This window comes from Sinohyriopsis cumingii, chromosome 5, assembly GCF_028554795.1.
Source record: "Sinohyriopsis cumingii isolate HCF-2022 chromosome 5, ASM2855479v2, whole genome shotgun sequence".
NCBI classification, from domain to species: Eukaryota; Metazoa; Mollusca; class Bivalvia; order Unionida; family Unionidae; genus Sinohyriopsis; species Sinohyriopsis cumingii.
The window spans coordinates 126,925,597-126,951,056 of NC_142965.1; the positions used below are offsets into that span (position 1 = coordinate 126,925,597).

At 34.2% G+C, this 25,460-nt stretch overlaps 1 protein-coding gene across 3 annotated transcripts in view; it reads right to left on the reverse strand.

Annotated features, from left to right (window-relative positions):
- Positions 1-14,693: 14,693 nt before the first annotated feature.
- Positions 14,694-25,460, reverse strand: part of LOC149800153 (excitatory amino acid transporter-like) — a 50,361-nt gene continuing 39,594 nt past the window's right edge. For all 3 annotated transcript variants that reach the window (XM_089959749.1, XM_089959750.1, XM_089959748.1), the window contains 8 exons: positions 25,300-25,422; positions 23,584-23,671; positions 23,037-23,206; positions 21,273-21,399; positions 20,562-20,795; positions 18,595-18,789; positions 16,265-16,399; positions 14,694-15,517 (listed from right to left, as the gene is read on the reverse strand). In XM_089959749.1, coding sequence (XP_089815875.1) covers positions 15,337-15,517; positions 16,265-16,399; positions 18,595-18,789; positions 20,562-20,795; positions 21,273-21,399; positions 23,037-23,206; positions 23,584-23,671; positions 25,300-25,422 — 1,253 coding nt within the window. In that variant the 3' untranslated portion in view covers positions 14,694-15,336. The remainder of the gene's footprint in view (positions 15,518-16,264; positions 16,400-18,594; positions 18,790-20,561; positions 20,796-21,272; positions 21,400-23,036; positions 23,207-23,583; positions 23,672-25,299; positions 25,423-25,460) is intronic.

The following is a 25,460-nucleotide window of genomic DNA, read 5'->3' on the forward strand; positions in this document are numbered from 1 at the left end:
TTGTGTTTTATTCATATCACCGCTTATTAAACTTATCATGGATGATACGGTACACTTCAGATTGTATCATATTGTGTAATAACCAGGCCAATAATTTTTTTTTATTATTTTTTTTATTTTTTTATATAAACAAACACTGAAAGTGAGTTTTAGCTATTGAAATGTCACATATGGTGTAAGGGAGATAACTGAATCGTATACAAAAGGGAGGCTATTTTTATTTCCTGCGATATATTTTCCAAGTAATATAATTGCTCAAGAAAACATGCATTAAATTGCATACAGTTAAAATATTCAAAATTGATTATTGATAAAAGTGAAAGCCTAGAATTCAGGGTTCAATATGTTTTGGAGGCCAAAAGAACTATTCAATTTTGTTGACTGAGATGAGAAGGCTGCCGCATAATGAATACTTCATGTTCTGTAGAGTGCCTTAATGTGGAACAAGACGGAATTGAATTAAAGGAGAGGACAGTAACTCCGTTGCAACCGTGAAACCCCCTATAGGACTCTGAGTGGTTACCTCTCACAAATAATTGGCCTTATATGAAACAATTTCATAAGAAAGAAAAAAAAAAATAGGTTGGGCATATATAATTGGAATTCATTGACAGTCAACAGAGCTTTATAAATGGGCTTGAGCAAGTGTCAATGCGAAATGCTGACATAAAGAAACTGCTCCTATATGTTGATATTTCTGCTAGTTCTACAAAAGAGAATGCAAAAAAAAACTTATCTAAATAAACTGCAGAAATAATTTAAAAGTGAAAAATGGAACAATTATTGAAGGACAATAAAAAGAAATGTGGGAAGGAAAACAATATCTTTTATAAATACATGAAAATTACACATACCAGAATATCATCTGTGATACAAATTGATATACAGCAACTGCTCCACCTTCCTTGAGTGCTCTATCAAGGTTTATATCAAACAAGAAAAGGGAGATGCTTTTTATACAGGATGTTTCCTATGATGCAGGTAAAACGGTGAATATTTTCCAAAATCATCTATATTGTATATACATAATCCTTAGCCATCATGTATTATTTTCTGCAGATTTCATACATTTAATTGGTAAAACTCTGTCAATATTTGACCAAAAATAGTCTGTGTCCATTTGTTTTACATCAAACCAGTAAAGTTTTTTAAATTTCTAAAAGTGTCACAGTACCAATTGTTTTTCCATAGAACACGATGATAACGTTTGGTGAAATAAATATTCTTTCAATCCAACAAAAATATTAGATTGTCAGTTTGACAACAACATAACAGGGTACCAAATTGGGTTTAAGACAGATAACTCTGTTGGACCTAAATAAGGGCAAGAGTTATCTTGACAGCACAGACGAACTTTACAAAACTTAAAAATAAAACTACAAAATATGATCTGTATAGGAATTAACACAATCTCACATTATACCAAGCGACTCTGCTTATTTTTAAGCCTGACAGAAGCTATAACTGTTACGTAGTGCACCAATCACAGATAATTTTGTTGTTTATTTTTGAAAATACAGCGGTCCTTAGCACTAAGATCTGTACCTGTTAAGCTGGTACCGTCGTTATGGACTCACGGAACTAATGATAAGGTGGAAGAATGGAAACCAGACTCAAATGGGTGATGACAGAAACTATCTTGGTCTCTAATGAAATAAAGATTTTAGTTTTTTTTTTTAAATCATGTGTTGGAATATCGTAGTTATATCTGTACAAAAAACAAAGACATTATTTTATTGAATAAATTTTAGTCGTTTTACAGACTTGAGCTTGAAATTAGCACGTGACTCTGTAGTGCAGAATTGAAAGCAGGTGATTCAAACGCATGTAGATCCAGAAAATGCGACGGCTAATAGGGTTTTATCTACAAAGAAACTTTCATCAATGATGTGTCTTTACTGAAAAATAATGGTTTGATCATGGGGATTCAGAAATTTTAAAATTATTGAATTTTTAGTACCATGTTGTTTGCATAGGTTTGCATAGGTTTACTATGGGAACTGAATTAATACTGTGATTTTTGTAAAGAAGAACAGCCCTACAGTGAATCCACATATGCATGCACAATTAATTGGACTATAAAAGTAAAGTTATGGTTCTAGTTGTAGATAACAAGCAAAAGTAACTTTCAATGGGATATTAAACACTTTCAGATACAGCAACTATTGCCTTGAAAGGGGAGGGGAGGTAGTGTAGATTGGACTATGCGAGGTAGGGTGTTTTGAACACTGATTAATACATATACAATCGGATATTTAAAATTTATACAATTTATCATTTATGTCAGTTCAGTGATTCAAATATCCTTTCTGTAGTAATACATTCACACACAGATGGTCATATTGATCTTTGACTCATTTGTTGCATACTCTCGTAAAATAATTCAATCTTAGAGATAAATGACAATATTCAAGAGGTAATTCTTCTTTAGACAGATTTAGTTTAATATATCTTTTCTGATTTTCTTTAAAGAAGTTCGGGGCCCCGAGTGGCCGAGTGGTCTAAAGCGCTCTCCGTTACGGATCACTGCCATCTCACCTCTGTCTGCGTGGGTTCGAGTCTCGGATTCGGCCAATGTGGGTATGTCAGAAAGCTTGCCAGTAGCTTCTCGTGGGTCGCGGGTTCTTCCTCCACCATTAATACTGGCCGCCATTTATAGCATATCGTGTGCTGAAAAATGGCGTTAAGCCCTACAAGTATAATCGCAGCAATTTGGAAACATATACAGGTATGTCATCGCTTCTTTATTAAAAGCCCTGAATCACGACAGATGTTTAATAACAGGTTATGAAGGATATGAAGTTCTATCTTTCTCATACAAATTAATGTTGCTGATCGATGGTTATTTAAGTATGAAGATATTAAAATATTTATTGGTTGAAACGTATTTTTTTTGCTAATTGGTGCAAAAGCGGTCTGGCTACAAGTTCTCACAATATTAGATACGCCCTTCCCATACAAATACAATGATACAAATTAATCAAACATGAAAAGTGGCAGAAATAAAAGGGACGATAAATAAAATAACAAGAAATTAGGTGTGCAGATAGTTAAAGGAAATAAACTTCAAATAAGGGGAAAAAGATGAGAGATATACAAAGCAAGTAGACAATGATGTTACCAAACATCAGAAGGAATTGCCTTGAGCATGTCGTGCGCCTATAGAAATATCAGTTGGTCATTATACAGTATGAAGAATAGTGATGTTATTAATAGTATTTATATTTATAATCAAACGAAGAAACATTAGTGTTTTCAAAACTAATTTAAAGTATTTAAAATTTGCTCATTTGCATGTTAAGGTATGCTAAAATAAAGTTTTTATAGAGCTCGAGACGGGCATTTCATTAGGACTAAGTATCAGATTTTGCCTTTGCAATATGTAATGATATGCAATTTCTTCTTCTACCCCACACTTGCATACCTGGGTGTCTACCAGGGGATTGTCTTACAGGTCTTTGTTGAGGGGGCTACATTGGTTTCTGGCTCTAGTATGAACTATAAAGCATTTGCGATCACTAGAAAAATAATCAGGAACGCTATTTTGTGCGGGGTAATGAATTTCTTAAATTTCAAGAAATCTCTTTCCTATTTTCCATATTCAGGTAGGAATATCAGAGTCTGTTTCTTAATATCCATCACAGACTCCATCAGCATATTTTAATATATGCCTTTGATATAATAAGTGAACTATATCTAAGGATTTTCTACCTAAGTTATTTCAGGTAAGTTAAGGCCGTATTGTAACGTAGACGATCAAGTAGATCTCCGCAGTTTTCTGGACAATACCTACGGAGCTTGAGTCTTATTATCGAGCGTCCAGATCGTGATCAATAAATTTCTTTCACTTGACATTTGCATGCACATAGTAGATAAAATGCCTTATATTTTAACCTATGACAATAAAACTTTGAGAATAATAATTTTTTAGCATTAACACATCAGGACATAACACCTGAGTATCCATCAGTTATTAACCTGAAATTTAAATTGCTAACACATACGTGGAAGGCCCCATCACCCCAAGACAAGAGTAACATCAGCTCCACCCAAAGCATTCAGTTCTTAATGATGCAGCTGTCGCTGTCTAGACGGTTTCCACGCGTTACTCCTGCCTTGGGGCGATACTTAGAGTTTATTGGCAATGACGTTCTTATCAATGGGATCTTAAAGACCTTTTTTATATTATTAGTTCGTACTGCTATCGTTATTAAGCCTACTTATAGGGTAATTGGACAGTCCAAACCAAGCTCGAGTTGTTGTGGCTAGATTAATTAATAGACCGTCGCTAGAAATTGTATTTCTTTGACCTTCTATATTATAATATTTTGTAACATGTTCGTGATCACCGAATTTGACTCTAAATGATACAAAATCCATCGTACCTGTCTAAATGATACAAAATGCATCGTACCTGTCTAAATGATACAAAATCCATCGTACCTGTTTATTTTTCTATAACATTAATCATTAAATTACCAGACATAAAGTCACGAGTCTGTGATAGAAAATGTTTGTTATATGTTTTAATCGCCTGGTCAAATTTTCTAAGATAATCATAACTATTTTATTGCGATTATTAAGATAAGCACCAATTATTGATGTGGTTGTGCTAAAATTAGCATCAGTCTTCTTGTTACATACTTAATATTGCATAAATCTTGTTGTTACAGCTGTTATGTTTATATATTTTGTGTTATTGACCTTGTTCAATACTGAGGGTAGAGGCATACCTGACTTCTTAAAAAAAATTTTTTCGTTAATTGCTAATACTAGTTTATGATTTTAGCTTATATACTTATATACATGTTTGCTTGGCCCTAGATACAGCCTTGATTCTAACCTTATAATTTGCTATAAAATATTCTTTACAGTTTGAACGAAATTTCCGTTATGTTGACATTGATCCTGGTTTGGAAATTACTTTATATAAATGGAGTTTTCTTTAGAATTATTTGTTCCATATCTTATCGTCAGTGTTAGTGGAACCAAGTTGTGTTCGGTTGAAAAAATTTAATTTATGTATTTCAGCACTGGAATTACAAAGTGCTCAATGACCATTTTTGACGAAATTACTATCTTGGAATTATTGTGAATTCACTGAAAGGAAATTTTTTGTAATGATATCGTTGTCATACATCAACACTGTAGGCATATCAACACTATTCCAACCTACTGGCCCCTTAATCACATACAAGTGTGGAATTCATTCGGATCACCACTGGGATTCATTTGAAATACCGATACGTTTGGGCTTGTGATATAACCTTTAGGATTATTTCGGGAATTAGTTCAGAATACTGTGAGCAGTTTTAAATTTTTCTCTTTGTATTCTAGAGAAAGAAATTATTTGCAAAATTTTACAAAACTTGTTGGTTTTCGCTCTTTCTGTTACTTAGTTTAAGACCATACAGTCGTAACACTTAACGAATTGTAGCATCAATCTTTGGATTAACCTTTCTTTCAAAGAATGTATTATACAATGATATTGATGATGCTGCTGATGTTGATGATGAGGAGGACGAGAATCCTTACATAAATTTACAATCGTATTGCCCTTCATCATTAAATTGCACTAAGTCACATACGATCTTAGTTGCAATCTAACGCCCTCTTTCACCTAAATCATTGATGATGTATATTCAGCTTGAAAAATTAGTAGCATCTAACTATATATCTGGTACTTCAGAATTTCACAATATTCTAGAAATAGCATAAATTATTTATATTATATAATCCTATAATATAGATGGCTGTAAACATATTTTATTCTTGCAAGGCAAATGTCTTACGAAATGAAAAATGTACGCACAAAAAATGGTAAAATATTTCTGTTAAGAACCATATCAATGAATATGTTGCTGATAGAAATGGAATTGATAATATTTGGTAAGCGCATGATTTATTGGTCTTACAAATGTCATTAACGCATTCGCAAAACCGCCCCATCCCCCCCCCCCACAACAAAAAAATTATAAATATTATGGCTTAGTTTTATTCCGTATTTAATCGTTCTTTATTTAAGTGCTTTACGTGGGATCTTTTTTCTTAAAGGGTAAAGATAAAATTTATGTTATGTAGATTAAATAATTCTCCAACAATATAAATAAAAATAATTAACAGACTAACCGAATGCTAAAAAACAATGTATATTTCTTTTTAAAATTTATAGTATTTGCTCTGTCATTTAATTTAAGCTTATTTTATTTTTGTCATTTTAACATGTTGTTCTTATATATATATATATATATATATATATATATATATATATATATATATATATATAAAGAGAGAGAGAGAGAGAGAAATCATGAAGTAGATACAGTCACGTATATAATTATATTTTTATAAAGGATTTACAACATGTCCATTTTTAAATTAACATTTTATACAACTTTATAGAGTTCCCTGGTATTAAGGCCATTAGTATACAAAAAGTATTTAACTTATAATTGAATAACTTTCTTTCATCAGTATATGCATGTCTCCGTGCACAATTTCAGTGGGCATGAACAACAAAAAAACGAGTAGAGTGATTATTTGCATTAAAATGTATCGAATTGTTAGAGGAGAACTGAGGATCTCTAACAAAAATTTATATGAAAGCGATGATTACTCATTTTCTTACTTGTTGAAGTGTTTGTCCAACATATTGCATGTATTGTATTTTACAGCTTAACATATAAATAACATCAGCTGATATGCACTTAGTGTTATAACGTAGCGAAAATACTTCTTTTGTATTGGCGCTACTAAAGCAAGTAATTTCTCTTACATTTGTACAATGAGAGCACCGATAGAGCTTATGCATACGGTAACTAATTTGTATTATTTTCTAGGATGCTAACAAACTGTTCCGGAACCTCGAAATTATAAACTAAACACATCAGTAAGAAACTGTTTTAGATTTAATAAACTCTTATCGATATGAATAGTTGAAAGTTATACGTGCAACATCTGTCAGTTTTTTCAACGCTTATTACATCACTAATTTCATCAGGTACATCGGTATTCTCCGCGTCACTAAACAACTTCCGTCTGTTTTACCTCTGCCTCCGTCCATCACGTCTTCTCCATCATTATTGTCCACATTAAACCAAAACCAAAATAATATATTTCCCAGTTCTGATATAGAATAGAGCTTATGCATACGGTAACTAATTTGTAAATCCTTGAACAACTTCCCTCTTCCATCTATTTGATGTCCAATTTATTTCATAGTCACACATGCCATCTAGATGCTGTGAGGACTGACTCTAAACGTAAACTTTATGATGATTCCTATTTAGAAAATAATAATTGTTTTATGTCACAAATATAATACCAAACAGAGAGGATGCATACAGGGATCCACAGGAGAATCCATATTAATATTAAGTAATGCTATATAAAACACCTATCTATCTATCTATCTATCTATCTATCTGAAACATTTTACATAGCTATGATTTGTCACCAACAGGAATTATAGTTAAGTGCCGAAACCCCAAGCTATTCTCTCTCTCTCTCTCTCTCTCTCTCTCTCTCTCATGATGCTTACTTAGGTTTAATTACACTGAGACAAATGTAAATATAACATTCTCCACAATCGCGTGCCTTAAAATGTTGGTATTTTTACCTATTTGTATGATGGAATAAGAAATATGTTATTAAAAGATGAAAATCGGCAATATTTCAAGATATAATGTTGTCCTAAATAACAACAGAATGTATCTACCAAATGGGGAATTCAGGTTCATCACATAGTAAATGTTTTCAATTTCAAGTGTCTTGTGTGTCTCATTTAAGCTCATATATATATATATATATATATATATATATATATATATATATATATATATATATATATATATATATATATATATATATATATATATATATATATTGTTTCGAACGCTCGGAGGAGCACGCTCTGGCCAAATTATGATAATTGGTTAGAACCATGCTATACTAACGTGTAAAAAAACAACTCACATTCACGCATAATTAAATAGATAAAGGCCTAGTTTTGATAAGCTCATTTGCATGTATGAACACGGTAGATTAAACCTCGGTGTTAGCCACAAATTAACTCAAATTCCTTCAAGAAGTGTTACATGCTGCCCCGCAATATATCTCCGAACGGTTAAAAATATAAGGTCGATTTGGATTCAAGACATATTTGACAAAGTTTCTATAGCTCACGGTCACATAAAATAATATACATACAATACACGATGAATATATATATATATATATATATATATATATATATATATATATATATATATATATATATATATATATATATATATATATATATATATATATATATATATATATATGTATATATATATATATATATATATATATATATATATATATATATATATATATATATATATATATATATATATATATATATATATATATATATATATATATTTATGTATTTATGTGTGTGTGTATGTATGTATGTATGTATGTATGTATGTATGCATGACTGACTGACTTTCTTTATTTCCTCTTCAGAAGAGATTTCATTCTTAATTTTTAGTTAATACAGAAAATATAGAAACATGGCTTGACATTAATGGACTTAAAGCACACTATATATCTATCTATCTATATATATATATATATATATATATATATATATATATATATATATATATATATATATATATATATATATATACGTACATTCATATATGCACATACTTACATATGAATACATACACACATATACACACATATACATATATACACACATACACATATATATACACACATATACATATATTCATACATATATACATACATAAACGCATATATATACATACAGACATATACATACACATATACACACATATACACACATATACACAAACATAAACATATGTATACATATACATATATATACACATACACATATATATAAAAATATCAAGAAACGTAAAGAAAACGCAATATCTAAACACATGAGTGAGAGAACTTATTTTATACATCACCTAGAGCAGCAATAGTAATTATCAACTGCCGATATATCTGTTCCACTTTTACGACATCTATATACTAATTTCGTAATAAAAAAAAACTGATGACATTTTCTTATAAAATGCAAAAAAGTATATACCCAGTTCTTTAGGTCACGGGGCCCAACGCCTTGCGTGCACACACCTAACCCTGTACAATTTCGACCATGCACCTATCATCGATAAACTACGCCTATACCGGCAACATTGTCGCATCATTTTTGGGTGATGTATGCATCATCGAAATCGTATAAGGGTTGGTGCTTGCTGGAAAGAAGATGGGTATCGTAGCTAGACGATCTGGGTTCGAATCTCAGTAACGTACGAAATAAAAAAATCTTTCCGTTATGGTAATCTTATTTATTCTTACAGGAAAAATCTGGATAACAAAAGTCCCACTGGGATCAATCAACTGCAAGATAAGATAGATGAGCGAAAAAGGCTGGAATCCATAATAGAAAAGAAGAAAAAGAGGACTGCATTTTGGTTCACTATGTCCGCTGGTCTGGCTTTTTTGATAGTCCGCCCTTGGGCGTGGAAAACTACACCAGCATTACTTTTATTAGTACCAGCATTTAAGAGAGAAACTGCCTTGAGTGCGTGAACTCTTTAAATCATCATTCGCAATGAAACTTTGACGGATATGCTGTTTCATACATTGAAGTTCAATTGTCAAGATTGAAGGGAGCTTGACAATAATAATAATAATAATAATAATGAGAACTTTGTATAGCGCCTAATCTTTAGAAGCTCTAAGCGCTTTACAACATTAGACAACACCTATAAGATAAAAAACATATAATAATACTATTACAAAAACAAACACCATGAAATCAGAAAAACATTAAAAAATAAAAAAACATGCTGAGAATATTTCAAGTAGGAAAGATTATTAGGTCTTTAATTTTGTTCTTGCAGTCGAAATAAGTGAGTTGTGAGAGCCCTCTTGAATGTGATCACTGTGTCTTTGTGTCTAAGTTCAGTGGGCAATTCATTCCACGTTGCTGGGCCCTGGTATGCAAAAGAGCGCTGTCCATATGACTTTATTTTCATAGTGGGAATAATGAGTATACGATTGTCAGAAGAGGAGCTTAAGTATCTTGCTGGTGTGTACACATGGGTGAGATCGGATAGGTATGTTGGACTAGAGTCCGACAGTGAAACGTAGCACAGAGAACAAATTTTGTGTTTGATTCTGGATCGAATGGATAGCCAGTGTAGGGTACAGAGCAGCGGGGAGGTGTGATCTGGTCGTGGTACTCTAAGTATGATCCGAGCAGCTGTGTTTTGAACTTTTTGAAGTTTCTGGAGTATATATTGAGATGAACAAGACATAATTGAGTTACAATAGTCCAGTCTTGAAAGTACTAATGAACACACAAGTGTTTTAGTGGCATCAACTGAAAGATATTTGCGAATGGAGCTGTTGCATCGCAGCTCAAGATATGCAGCCTTGCATATGTTCATGACATGTTGGTGCAATGTGAGAGTACTGTCCAGAGTAACACCTAGGTTTCGTACTGATTGTGTGAATTTAATGTTGGTGTTGCTGATATTTATTGTTTGAGGTAAAGGATGTGAATGAGAAAGTCTTCGTGTGGTGATCAGAATGGACTCAGTTTTATCATCATTCATCTGCAGCTTGTTACATGTCATCCATGATTTCACATCAGAAATGCACCTCTCTACACCTTGGATGGTAGCATCAACTTCAGTTGGGTGGCTAGATTTGTATATTTGGGTGTCATCAGCGTACAATTGGTGAGACACTGGATGATGATCTATGACACTTGAGAGCGACTGAGTGTACAGAATCAACTTTGCTGGAGTGTATTCAATTTGCAGATACAATTTGTGTCCTGTTGACCAAATAGGACTTGAACCACAGTAAGGCTGTATCATGAAATGCCAAATACATGCTGGAGACGGTGAAGTAATATATCATGGTCTATTGTGTCAAATGCTGCAGACAAATCAAGGAGGGTGAGGACCGTAATCTTTCCGCTATCCAACGCAGAGAGAATGTCATTAACTACTTTTAGAAGAGTAGTTTCAGTACTGTGGCAAGGGCGATATGCAGATTGTACATTGCTAAAAAAAAACTGTTTGAATTTAGATGAGATACAAGCTGGGATAGAACAACCGTCTCTAAGATTTTTTATATGAATGGGAGATTAGAAACTGGGCGGTAATTCTTTAAATCGTTATGGTCTAGTGTTGGTTTCTTCAGCAGAGGCTTTACAATGGCAGTTTTGAAAAATGATGGGAAGTCCCCGGATGAGAGAGAGGTATTGATAACATCAGTTAGTGAAGGCAATACTGGATCTAAGCACTGAAGCAGCAGTGATGTTGGAATTGGATAAAGTTCACATGACTTTGGTGCGCTCTTCATCAGGGTTGGACGTACGAAATCCATAGAGACAGGTTCAAATCCTGCTAATGGATGCCGCTCAAATTCTGTATCCCAGCTGTATGGTGACCACGAGTCAATTGAAATTCTGGTGTCAAGCTTATCTCTAATGGTTTGTACTTTGTCACGGAAGAAATTTGCAACAAGAATACACACGTGTGATATGAATAAAGTTACTTCTTTACCTGGTACGACTGTATATTATACACAGCGTGATTAGAAAGTATATATTAGGCAATCAAAATAAACAATGTACTTGTCATTCCTAAAAAATATCCTTTTGTTTCCTCTGAAATTTTAATATTCGATATATATACCTTCTACGTACATCCAGGAACAAACTTGAAACCCCTACGGCGTCCGATATTTGTTGTTTTTGGTTAGGCTTGTATTTATTAAAACGTGATTGGATCAATCGTATGTTGAGAGCGTGAGAGAATCATTGTATTTATAATATATATATATATACATTTTTATTAATTCAATTTATAAATTTCCATAGTCCATCACATTGTGTTTGCGTTATTCATTTAATCCAAAACCCACTCGGTTACAATTATGTTACACCATAACATATCAATACTTACCTAAACAAAATAAACTTTCCAGTATAGAGTTACAGAATGGTTTTAACTAGGTTATGTAGTGATATATACATGAGATTAAAGTTTTGGGGTTTAAAATATAAACTGAGTAACAGTCAGATGTTGGCCATCTATGACGATGACGAAGAACCAGTCTCCTCACGGTTTGCACATTACCTAGGAAACGTCTGCAAATGCATACTGTTGATGTAAAGACGGGTAGGATCTAATATTTTTTTCTTTCTATTTTAGGGATTCTATTTCATTGTTGAACAATTTAATACCCTGAAGTAATGGCAACTACTATAATGCAAGTCATAAGGCCATGTAGGAGTTTAGTACCGACTATTTCAGTAATGAATGCTACGTTTTCTACGATGTGTATTTGTATAATCATACATCCATATTCCTTTAAGGTCATTATTTACAAACTCTCCGAAACGTACAGTCACCAAAAGCCAAAACTAAAGCTCATGGATACATTGAATGAGGTCAGCTTTAAAATGTAAGCGTGTGATTTCACAAATGAAAAGCAGCATATCTTGAAAATAAAAATCGTACTACACTTATTTGTTGATTTGATCTGAGGTCGTCTTCTCTTGACCCTGTTTAGTACCTGACTACCTTTATAAATGTCCAATGCGTTCAGTGTTTTTCGTCTGGAGTCATCTATACATGACGTCCTGCAATTTTTTTTATTACCCCGACGACCACCTTGACAAAACCTCAGCCCCCTCCACACACACAAACACACATTTATTTCGTCACAAAACTTTGACACTCCCGCAATAATAACGTTAACAAATAAAATTGGTTTGAAATCGCTGCTTTCTAAATTGTTTATTTTTCTGGTAGAAAAACAAAGCAAACTAACCAGTCTTGGCATGGCGACTCCATACGAAATTGTTAATGTTCTTAATGTAACGTCATCAGTATATTATGATGCCTGATGCATGCAGCCTTTTGACGTCATCCGCCTTCTGCTCACCATCTGCAACTTATGAGTCGTATCCCTTGTTAACTGAAACTTATGAGTTGTATCCCTTGTTAATCCTATTTCGCAAAATCTTCCCACTGCTTACTAAAGTCATCGTAGATAAAAGATCAAAACAAAGGCTATCTAAAGTGAATGTCATGCCGTTACGAAATCGGGTTTTCTTCGCGTGGCACTTTACCAGCAAATTTACATCGTTGTGGCCAGGCCTGGCCCTTGGATGTGCGTGGCCCAAGGCAGCAAGCTATGAGCGGGGATCCCAAGCAAAACAATTCCATTTCGGAGCTGATTTCCTGAAAGCGCGGGGCCCAAGGTTCGCCTTGCCCCAAGGCTTGGCCTGGTTGCGGCAGTTGTATTCTTTTTAAGCAAGGGAGGTTATCCATGGTAAAAAATACGATCATGATATATATGGCGCTCAGGTTGTTTTTCGTCTTTCAGCTGTACTCTAGCAATCGTCACCAGGTCATCGTTTCAAAGAATCTGCTGTCACATTGTCTTTACTTATTGTATTGCCAAAATATTCAAGCACGGAATTATATCCCTATAACTAATTTTCCAGTCCTACTAATTATGACCATTTAAAAGTTATATTACTCTGATTGATTGATTTGCTTGTGGTATACGTGATGCGGTGTTACAGTAATATTTAACCGCGAATGAAGCAGCTGTGTACTCCGTTTGTTTCACTGACCAATCTTTATTGAACTGCTGCTATATCTACTTGTCTGCATATTTTACTTCTATTTGATATGAATCAAAGATCAATAAAAGTTCACACATGAAGTCGCATATAGTCTGTTATTACTCTTAGATAAAACAATCCTTCAACCTGTTTCAGTTGTTCTCTTATTTTAAATCAACTAAAATATACTGAACAACTTTCTGTTTATACAGTCCATGCAAATGAAATACTAGCTTTTGATACGGAAATTCATGTGTTGGTTGTGCACGTGTGTACACGCGCGCGAGAGTGTGTGTGTGAGAGAGAGAGAGAGAGAAGGAGAAAGAGAAATAGTTGAGAGAGAAAGAAAGAGAGAGGAAGAGATTTGGATTTTAACGTAGCTTTAACAATTTTCCAGGATGTCTGCAGTGTGGCAGTTATAGTGATGTCTAGCACTGAAGCATCATGCCGCAGACATGTAGCATCATGTCAGACCCAGTCATATTATCCTGACACCAGGTTGACCAGTCTTAACACTAACTTTTCAATGCTGGTATAACTCTGCCGGGGTTCGAACCCACAACTTCTCGCATCCATGGCAGACGTTCTTACCTCTTAGGTCTACGGAGCGGCCACAGAGAGAGAGAGAGAGGAGGTTGTCGGTAAATAATACGTATGCTGGTAGTTTTACAAATATACAATACTTTTCACCTTTATGATTCTAGTTTTTTGTTTAGATGGAAACCAACTATGGAGCCTGGATTATGGTTAGCAAACTTACGAGTTATGTAGGTATAAACTGATGGTAGTGACAGACAGACATATAGACAGATAGATGACGGGAAGCATATATTCAGCGAAAGTGTGTGTGTGTGTGTGTGTTTCCCACATCTAATGTTCATATATGAAACTGAAATTACAAAGGTGAGTTGAATCGAATATGAACGTTCCTTCATGGTTACCTGTAACTGTACCAACACGAGAAAGTTGTATATACAGATGACGCAATCAAAAACAAAATACAGATCGCGGAGCTCTCATTCTTTATTTCTCCAAAATAGTGACTTCACACAAGATATAATTTAAAGACGGTATGATAATATAAATGAAAAGGACAAGACTGTAAATTAATACGAACTTACATGATGCAAAAAAAAAATCACTAATGAAGTCCAACGTGCAATTAAATATCACAAGCTGTGTTAACCATTGGAAGGTTGCATTCAATTTGCACAATGGGTTGTAAAATATGTAGGTTACTTAACAAGTCATCTTAAGTCACATGTTCCACAAATGAAAGCTGAAAATGAATCAGTTACATTTTAATGAAACTATTCCAATTTGTATCGGAAATTACCTTTTGCGGAACCAGATCTCACTGTATTGTCATCACGATCAAAATTCACGAGGCTGAACTCCATGAACATTTTATTTTCTGTTTGGACTCGCGTGTTTTCTACTTAATGTAAGCAACATCCTTCTCAGGTCAGAAAGCAACTGGATAAATCAGTTAAAATATAGTAATGCTTTTCTTTGGGACCATAGTAGTTGCAATAACCTCTGACTCACTCATTTGGTGGAATGATAAAAAAAGATGTCAAATACTGAGATACGCATGAGTTTAGGTGATACAACCAATCATTAACAGGTGTTCCTTTTCCACCACTTTTCCATTACAGCTTTACATTCAACAGATCCTTATTGTAATCCTGGTTAGAAATACACATTTTCTCTGTATCCTCTTCTACTTTCATTTCCATGTCAAGTTGCCTCAAATTTTCTTTACACAACTTGTAGGTTACTGCGGCACACATTGTGTGACTGACAACACTGCTTGTTGTCCTTAGACGGTCCCTGTAAATTTGACATAAAGAATTTAAATTGGAAATTGCATTAGAATAAACATAACGCTTGAAAACAGGCCACATTATTCATAAAGACATAAAAAACAGTTCATACATATTGCTGATGTAGCCAACTTGAACACATCAGTATATGTTAAATGTTTACATGTTTTCATGGATGTTCTTCCTTCCAATGAACTCAATGGCTGCCATCATTTGGTTCATCGGTCCACAAATCCGCCGATAAATAACACATGGAAGAAATTCCATGAAACATTGCATGAAATTAAATAATCGCTTTTTTAATACAATGCATCGCAATTTTCATAATTGTAAAGACGATGACATATGTACCTAAATACATAAATGTTGTGTGTGAGTTGTCTGAAAGAGCCAGTTTGATTTGTTGTAGGAATAATTCAGAAAATTTAGGACAAAACACATTCAAAAACCATATCAAATGTTCATCTCCCTCCCCAGGTCTCACCCTCCTGACTTTTACGCTTTCAAAATATTTGTATGCACAGTCTGAAACAAATTAAAAACAAATTAGCGTTTGTCAGAATTTGAATCGGACATCAATGAAAATACATAAAATATTTCCAGTCTTTTGGGTGAGACACGGAAATACATATTGAATATCGGTATCAAACAACAGTGTAACAATTAAGGATCAAATGGGTGCGTAATGGCTAGGACGCCATTATTTCCATTTAGAGAATGATCAGCTGAGAGAGGGTGACATATTAATACTTACAAGATCCACTCCATGGCTATGAGAAGGGATACCATGTCTACTGGTAAGCCGAGAGAGTTTAGGATCATGACGATAGACACAATACTGGCACTAGGAACAGACGGGATAGCCATTGATGCAACAGTCGCCAGTATTCTAGTATAGATATGAAAATGCAATCACTTAATTAGCATATTTTAATACTATTAACATCTCTGTCTGGGAAAAAAATTAGATGGATATATTAAAGTATATCCTTTCATCAACTAAGCAAATGGACATAGATATATAAAAAAACATAGGAATACGTGTTTAGTCTCGAATAAACAGTAACACAAGAGTGAAAACAACAAGCTTTGAAAAATATAATAATTTATTTCCCTAGAAAAATTCTGGAAAATGAAAAAAATTTGAACTTACGGGTTTTACGAATCAAATAAATAAAAAATCAAAGAATAATCCACGAATACAATTTTAGAAGTCCTAATAACAAAATGTTCTAATGATTTTAAGTTCGACTCTCGACGAAGAATCCAAGATGGAAGACGATGACGTATGATGTAACCTGTAGTGTTGAAGTCTACAGTTCCTTGTAGAAACAAGAAATATTACTCCGGTTTTGGAAATCTGAATAATTTTTTATGAACGCTGTCCTTGTTCAACAATTTCATACGAGCACACATATTTTCCAGGAAAAAAGAAACATTAACCCTTCTGAATCCAAGTAGTTTGAAATAAATCCAAACAGCACAATAGTCACTTTCCAATGTAATAGCCCAACCGTGTTTCTCTAATACGATGGTTTAAAACTTGAATTTTACGCACCGGATAAGTGTCATGTGGTCATGTTTACATATAATAAAAAAAATCACGTAGCCCCTGTATGCCCTTGAGAAGACCCAATCATTTTACTCTAAGAAATACAATTTTAAAAATTGTTTACATCTTATATCAGTTGTCCCATCATGACCTCGACAACAACCAATCATTTTAATATAAAAATAGAACTTAATTACGTGGTTGCTACTAATTTTTTAATCAAGATCAGGATCTAGGTCAACACCTGGTGTTTACTAAAACGAACAGTCAAGGTCAGACTATTTTCTATTTAAAAAAAACCATAAATTTCTAACAAACAAAACTACAATATTTTGACATATAATGAAAAATAAAAATATTTTAAAACTTACAAAAATTAAATCAGATATAATTAAATCAAATATACATAACACGCATGCAAGACAAACAGAGAGACACAATTTTGGGCGTTGGGTTTAGTGTGTCATAACACAGACAAACATGTTATTTAGTGCGGGGGAAATTGTGGCCAAGCGCCTTATATACAGCGACACCACGCAAGTCAACTCCTGGCTGATCAGATGGTAGGGTTCGAATCTACGCCCATGGATACATAGACGTGCGCACTCGCCACTGGGCCACTGGACCAACATACATAATCGAATATTTAATTAGATGCAAAGTTGTTGGTTTTCTTTCGTTGTATATGATGCATTCTCTTTAGTCGGAATAAATCTTAATTCACAGGATTTTGGACAAATTGCATAGAAAAAATATGTTCATTTTGTTTTCCTTTTTCTCTCAGGAAGTGTACTTTTGATAAGACTCTTAAACTCAAAACCGAGATGGCAGAAGGGGTAGATATGTTGCAATTACACAAACAAATGTTTCACAGTTTTACCTTCGAAAAGGTTTGAATTTATGTCCATATCAATAATTAAGCTTCCAGTAATAAACAGAAAGAAAACTAACTTTAAGACAATTTGCTTTTTAAAGAAAACATTGAGGCCTCTTAGTCGAACAATACTGAAAATTTATACAATCAATGAGAGCAATCCAAATGAAGAGGATCCTGCACTGATTGTATACTCCTCATTTATTGCATGGAATTCATAAGACTCTGTTGCAACAGGAAATACGTTGTGTCAGTGTAAGAAAATGAAACTCGGTGTATCTATCTATGTATGTATGTATGTATGTATGTATGTATGTGTGTGCATGTATGTATGTATGTATGTATGCAAGTGTATATGTATGTATGTATGTATGTATGTATGTATGTATGTATGTATGTATGTGTCTGTATGTATGTATGTATGTATGCATGTATGTATGTATGCAAGTGTATATGTATGTATGTGTGTGTGTCTGTGTTTGTGTGTGTGTGTGTGTGTGTGTATGTATGTATGTATGTATGTATGTATGTATGTATGTATGTATGTATGTAATGCAATGTCATGTATCAAACTACAAAGTCTACTATGCCATAGTTACATGACGTTATGTCGTGACCCCGATTAATCTGAACATTAGTAATACAAATGAGTACATACCCAATAAGGACGAAATTAAAAGTCGACAATTCTTCTCCAGACAGATTGTAGCAGAAAATGGATGCTGCTGCCATGTAGAGAGCGGAACCATTGGCACTCAATGTTACGCTAAATGGAATCACAAATCTAACTACTCGCTTGTCAATCTTGTTTGTGTCTTCACAGGAGGCTATCATTTCTGGGATTGCTACAGCCCTAAGTAAAGATCGAACGGAACAGTTTATCAGAGGTTTTAGTGAATTAAGTGGATGACAAATTAAGAAGCAGTAGATAATGCAATAATAAATTATTTCAAGTGTACTCTGCTTAATTTATTCAAATTTCTACTATCGGAAATTTCTATATGGAAATAACCGTTAAAATCATCTGCGTTTCTGACTAAATTCTCATTATTTCGGTTGCAACTAAAAAGTATTCATTTTTTTCCCTTGGCATAAGAGCTATCGGAGTTATTTCCCTTACTATGCCTGTACCTATCCAGCGTCAAAAGATAAAGAACATTGAGAACAAGCAGAGGACTGAATCCAATGTCGAAAGCTAGAAATTATGGCAGCTGTAAGATACATGACAGCTATACAATTATAAGATGGTTGGATATAGTAGTACTAGTAGTGTCTTTATCATTTTTCTCTTGTCCATGTTCTAATTTTTTTTGTTTCTAAAACCAGCAAATAATTGTCTTGAAGAAATTGGACACTCAGTTAATATCGTTATTCATATATACTATTCTTACCTCACAGATAGTCCAGTTTTGTACTCATCTAATTTCCACAGAAATTTACTTTCCGTTCCGACTTATGTTTGCATTCATCTTCTTATTGCTATTATTATTACAATTTCAATCCTCATCTACTGACACTGTTACCAAATACTATAGAACATGCAAGATACATCACTAACATTGCTTATGGCAGCGAAGGCAATAGCCCAGAGTCACGCTTATCGACAGGAGGAAGGCCTATTGATTTCTCCCTGTGAAGGTACTCGTATTACCGCCACCACCACCACATCCACTAATAATACTTATGTTGGAGGTACTATTACGAAGACCGATAAGCACTGCGGAACATTCCAGATATAGAATTAACGTGTTTCTGGCAGCAAAATCAACCACATAGGGCCTCGCTATGGATACGATGAAAGCGTAGGAACTTCTCTTGGTAAAAGCACTCCTATCATCATGTCCAACACCAGAACTAAAACAACTACAACTGTTACTATTATGAGTAGTAATGCTAATACTACTACTCGCACTGCTGTTGCTGCTGCCACTACTATTACTACTACTTGTACTACTAACATTATTACGACTACTGCAACTACCACCACCACAAACATCACCAACAATACTAATATTACCATTACCACTACTATCACTACTACAACTACTACTACTGCTACTACAACTACTACTATTAAGATCACTGATACTACTCCCGCTGCTACTACCACTACTAGTACTACTACTACTACTACTACTACCAACACTACTATTATAACTTCTACTACTACCACTACCAATACTACTACTACTACTACTACTACCAACACTAACACCACCAATACTGCTATTACTATTACCACTACTAATATTACTATTACTACTACTACTATTACTACAACTACAACTACTACTGTTATTACTACTGCTACAACTGCCACCGCTAGCATTACCACTAATAGTAGTACTACTACTACTAACACTATTATTATTACTTCTACTACTACTACCACTACTATTTCCACCACCACCACTGCTACTACTACCACCACCAATACTACCTCTACTACCACTACTACTACTAATATTACTACTACTACTGCTACCACTACTACAACTACTACTATAACTACTGCTACCACTACTACAACTACTACTATAACTACTGCTACCACTACTACAACTACTACTATAACTACTGCTACCACTACCACTACTAAGCGACATCTATGATATACAAACTCACGTGCTTGTGGCTGCGAAGCCAATCACCCATGGTCGCGCTATGGAGAGCAGGAAGGCATAGGGATTTCTTTTTGTGAAGGCGAACAGTATGGCCGGCAGGACAATCAGCTGCTGGATTACTATGGCAACCGCAACCGTAGCAACCAGCATACCCATGGATCCGAAGACGCTAACGATGTCTCTAGTGCCCGCTATTGCCACGGCAATCAGACTTATCACGCCAATAGGTGTGGTCCTGATTCAAAATAAAATCACATCAATCTGTATTAAACGTGTAAGGTCATTTGTCTGACAAGTACATCACTTTAAGTAAGCCCTGAAAATAAAATTATTTTGCTCAGCAAAATTTAGGAAAATAATGGTAAATTATTTCAAAATTTTGAAACTGTTGTCAATCCCAATCATAACAATTTTATGCTTTTGAGTCTTTTATTATTTCACAGGCAATTCTATATTATGTTTCTATTAGTGTTTAAAAACTTACAAAATCACAACACAGAAAATTCAAGTAGCACATTTTATCCATGTTTATTTGTCATTCAATATGAATTATAAAACTCCCGACTTAGTTATTAACTACTCTGAGGTAGCGTTTCCAACTGAACAAAGCGTTTAAAAATAATTCAGTCTCTCTGGCAACATAAATTTTTTTACAATATTTATATACTCACCATATGTATGCTTATGCAATTAAAAGTCAAGGATAACATACCACATAAACCACCTGACTATCACGACAACTATCTCAGATGCCGAGACGAAAAAGTGTAAGAGTGGTCTCCCTTTCTCTTTCAACGTTGACGCAGCGATGCCAACAAGTGTGCACGCTACAATCAGACCTACAAAACACAAGTTATTCTGTACACAATGACAAGGCTTATTACAAAGAATTCCGATCTTCGCATCATATATCACACGAACCTAGGTTCTCAATACACGATGTGTATCATATATTGATGTCCGTATTTACAAGAGTTTGGAATGTGTACAGGTATTTGATAAGGCTGTTCAAATAATGCGGGGCATTTCCATTCCCACTTCTTCCATAATTCCTTTTTATATTACCATCATCATCTTTACTTATGTACTTGTTTTTGTCTATACGTTAACCATCTCTGTTCAGGTCTGAAAGTGTTCATTATTTAAACATGTGGTCTACACAGAGCTACAACCTCGTTTTCGATAAAAGAAAGTATTTAATTTAATCGTGTCATACCATTCATTTTTGTTTAATAATTGCCATATTCCGTTATCGACAAATTTCTCAAAAATATTCTCTGAAATTAAGTTCAACATGTTATTAGGAGTAAATATTTAAATACTGAAACAAAAATAACATGGTAGAAGGATGTATTCACTTTCATCGAAGTTCTCAACATCAACAAACCAGACGAAGCACCTTCACGAATGGCGGAGACTTTTGATTGGCTGAAGGGTCGAGTTACTAAAATACCATAAATGGTTTATTTGTAAAGAAATGATTAAATGTGATAGTTACGTTTAGAGAGATAAAGGACTCCAACAGTATTCGAACTAGATACCTCTAAATATAGTCCATTCACTTTATCAAGCGAGTTAATGTGAACAAAACGTACTCTGAGGGAAACTGTATGCATTATCTTGAAAACATTGCCAGCTTAAACCGCATTCTGTTTTGTGCAAAGCAGATTATACGTAAAGATTATAATCGTTAACCCAAGTAATTTATCTTTAAAAATAAAACGTTCCCTTCTTCTGAGAAAATAAAAAGTACAAATGTACTCGCTAGCGCTCAGTGGTAAATGTTATGTTTTTGATAAACAATAAACCGCACAATCAAACTTCCCCGCACTCCCCTCAGCCTCAAAACTCAAACTGAACAAAAAGACATGTTATGCTTTATTTGACTTCAAATTATGGCCGCAAAAGCAGTTACATTGGTATGTTGCCAATCTAAGATCCAGTATATTAAAAAATATCCACATGGGTTTTTCATTTTGAAAGTTAAATATTCAAGTTCAAAACATGGCCTCTTTCAGGTTAAAATTACCCTTATCCTCAGCGTGGCCGTTGGACAAGATAAAAAAGATGAAAGGGGTTTACTTGCTTGCTTAATCTTAGGTAAGCTTTAGCAAAACCTCTCGTTATAAAAATAGCGCAGAAGCTTGCGGTTGTATTCTATTATAAATCTTGGGTATGAATGCCTTGTGAGACCTCAGTTTGAAAGAACGCTCGGTAGCATAACACACATTAATTTACTCTCAAAAAGTCTGATCGGAGTTGTAAAAAAGTATTCATTCTAGTAAGTAAGCATACTATATAATACAATGGTATTACTATGATATAAGTAACTCACTTCAGGTGATGGCTTCAGGCCACCATTACTTATCACCTATTACCGTTCAAACATCTTTCGACGCAGTTACACAACACTCAGCTCCGACAAAGCAACTGACAGTTGGATCGTCCTTAGATCGTTCATGTTACGAACTCATACCTATTATATTAGCGCTGTCTGTCTTTCCAACATTTTTTGTCAACCTTTCCACAGTATCAACTAGCATAGTGCCATTTGAAGTATTCCTTTCGACGGTCTCAGTCAGGGTGCTGTACCTGGTTTGGGTTTTTCGGAATGTAGCTTCCAATAAGTTGTCGGGGAAAAAGTTCCTAGAGTGCAATATATATATATATATATATATATATATATATATATATATATATATATATATATATATATATATATATATATATATATACCTCTCTCCTCCTCTCTCACTTTTTCTATATAAATATATATGTATATGCATACAGTGAGAGAGAGAGAGGGAGGTGAATGATTATCAGATCAATTTATTCATTTCCCGTTCCATTCTAAATTAACTAATGGCCTGCCAGCAGGTTTGACAACTTTTTAAAAGCATGAGAAAGTGTAAAGGACAAAATTATACCATCTATAAACTAAATAAGCAATTTCTTCTCCACATTAAATACTATTTTAATGGCAATTTGTTCAAAGACCACGAAGACATACAAAATGGAATTACCTTATTAGATCCGCTATTATATCCTGCGTTTCTAGCGCTGGCCCACTATTTATAGTGTCTTCACTTTGTTGAAAGCTACTGCCCTTACCTGGTAAAAGCCAGAAATAAATTAGGCAAAACGTTGGACTTAAAATACGAGACAACAACATTCTTTATTTCAGTTTCCATTGCAAGTTAAAGATTTTTCTAGATACATTTGTGTTGTTTTTCTGACACTACAATATATGATAAAAACGTAGAGACGTATATCAGTATATCAATACCTGTTTTTATGGATTTAATATAGTTTCATTTTTCAATTCAACCTCATGAACATTAAGAGAATGTTTTCGTTCCTTTCGTTTATAATTAAATTCATTCTAATTTAGAAATAACGGCGATAAGGTATTACTCTGTCTCACCATCTTAACTCACGGTCATGTGGAATACTTTGGACTTCTAGGCATTGTCTCTGTATTTAGTGTAAGTGTTTGAAGGAATAAAAATCATAGTCTACTCAGTGGTAATTACAATCTTCCTATCTAAATCACAATTCACCGTGTGGTAATTACATCTTCCTTGTAGAACACAGTCTACCGTGTGCAAATTATAATCTTCCTCTGTAAAACACAATCTACTGTGAGGAAATTCCATCTTCCTTGTAGAACACGATCTACCGTGTGGAACTTGCAGTCTTCTTTATAAAACACAATCTACCATTTGAAATATATAATTACCATCGTCATCTGTAAAACACAATCTACTATGTGGTGATTATAATCGTCTTCCTCTGAAAAACGCAACCAACTCCGAACTTATTACACATATTCTTCTGTAGAATACACTATCTCATCCCCAACTCCATTTTGGAATTCGTATTTTAAGATCCTTAATATTTATCAAGTGGAGTATATTTTTAATAACTGTTTGATTTTGGTAATTTACGGAAGGTTATTTAGTGCAGAGGCAATTGAAGTAAAGTGCTTTGTCCAGAGATGCACGGAAGTAGCCGACCACGGGTAATAACCATATGTCTATGTAGAAAATACCTCAACCTCCTCTGTCAATAACCTCAAAGTCTAGCATGTGTTCTGTTTGCAACCTATGTGCTCTCTCATCACGAGATCGTCGAACTGAACCTAGAGTGTCAAAGCAGTTTGAAGCTTGAAACCATATAACAACAAAACAATGATATTCTAACCAGATTAACGTCGAAAAAGGACAAATAAAATATGCGTGCGTTACAGACCGAATTTCATAATTGTATTAAGATTATCCAGAATTTGAAAAACAAATTGGGATCGGTCTAATTAAAATCAGATCTCGACTATGGGGGGGGGGGGAGGGAGATCCGTCAGCAACCGCTTAGTGGGCAATGGTCTTATGACCTATTTTATTATCATAATCGCTCATTTTATCAACCAATCAGATGAAGTCTTATATTTTCGCATTTAGGAGACCGAGCAGTATAGCTGAAGAGCACAGTGTGTGCCCAACGATTTGATTCACTTTCAAATATATGAAAGCTGCATTTCCTTTGGCTAACTCTAAGGTCATCAGAACATGTCCCCTAAGCGGTTGCTGTCAGGTCTTCACCCAGGACAGTGGAGATCTGATTTTAATCAGATTGAATTGGACTTGGCTGGTCTTTACCTGACACACTTCAGATTTCTGGTTGTGTTTTATTTCAAATTTAGTACAAAGTATTTTGAAGTCCGATATTATATTGTAACTTACCTGGTTGGAAAATAGCACCAGCTGCTACACCTAGGATGCTGCCAATGGTATTCGTTATCACTATGAAGATGAAGGAAACCAGACTGATTTTGCCATTTGACTTAGGATCCAATGAAGCTGTCCCTGTTGTTAGGAAAAAATACCATCTTCAATATAATAAC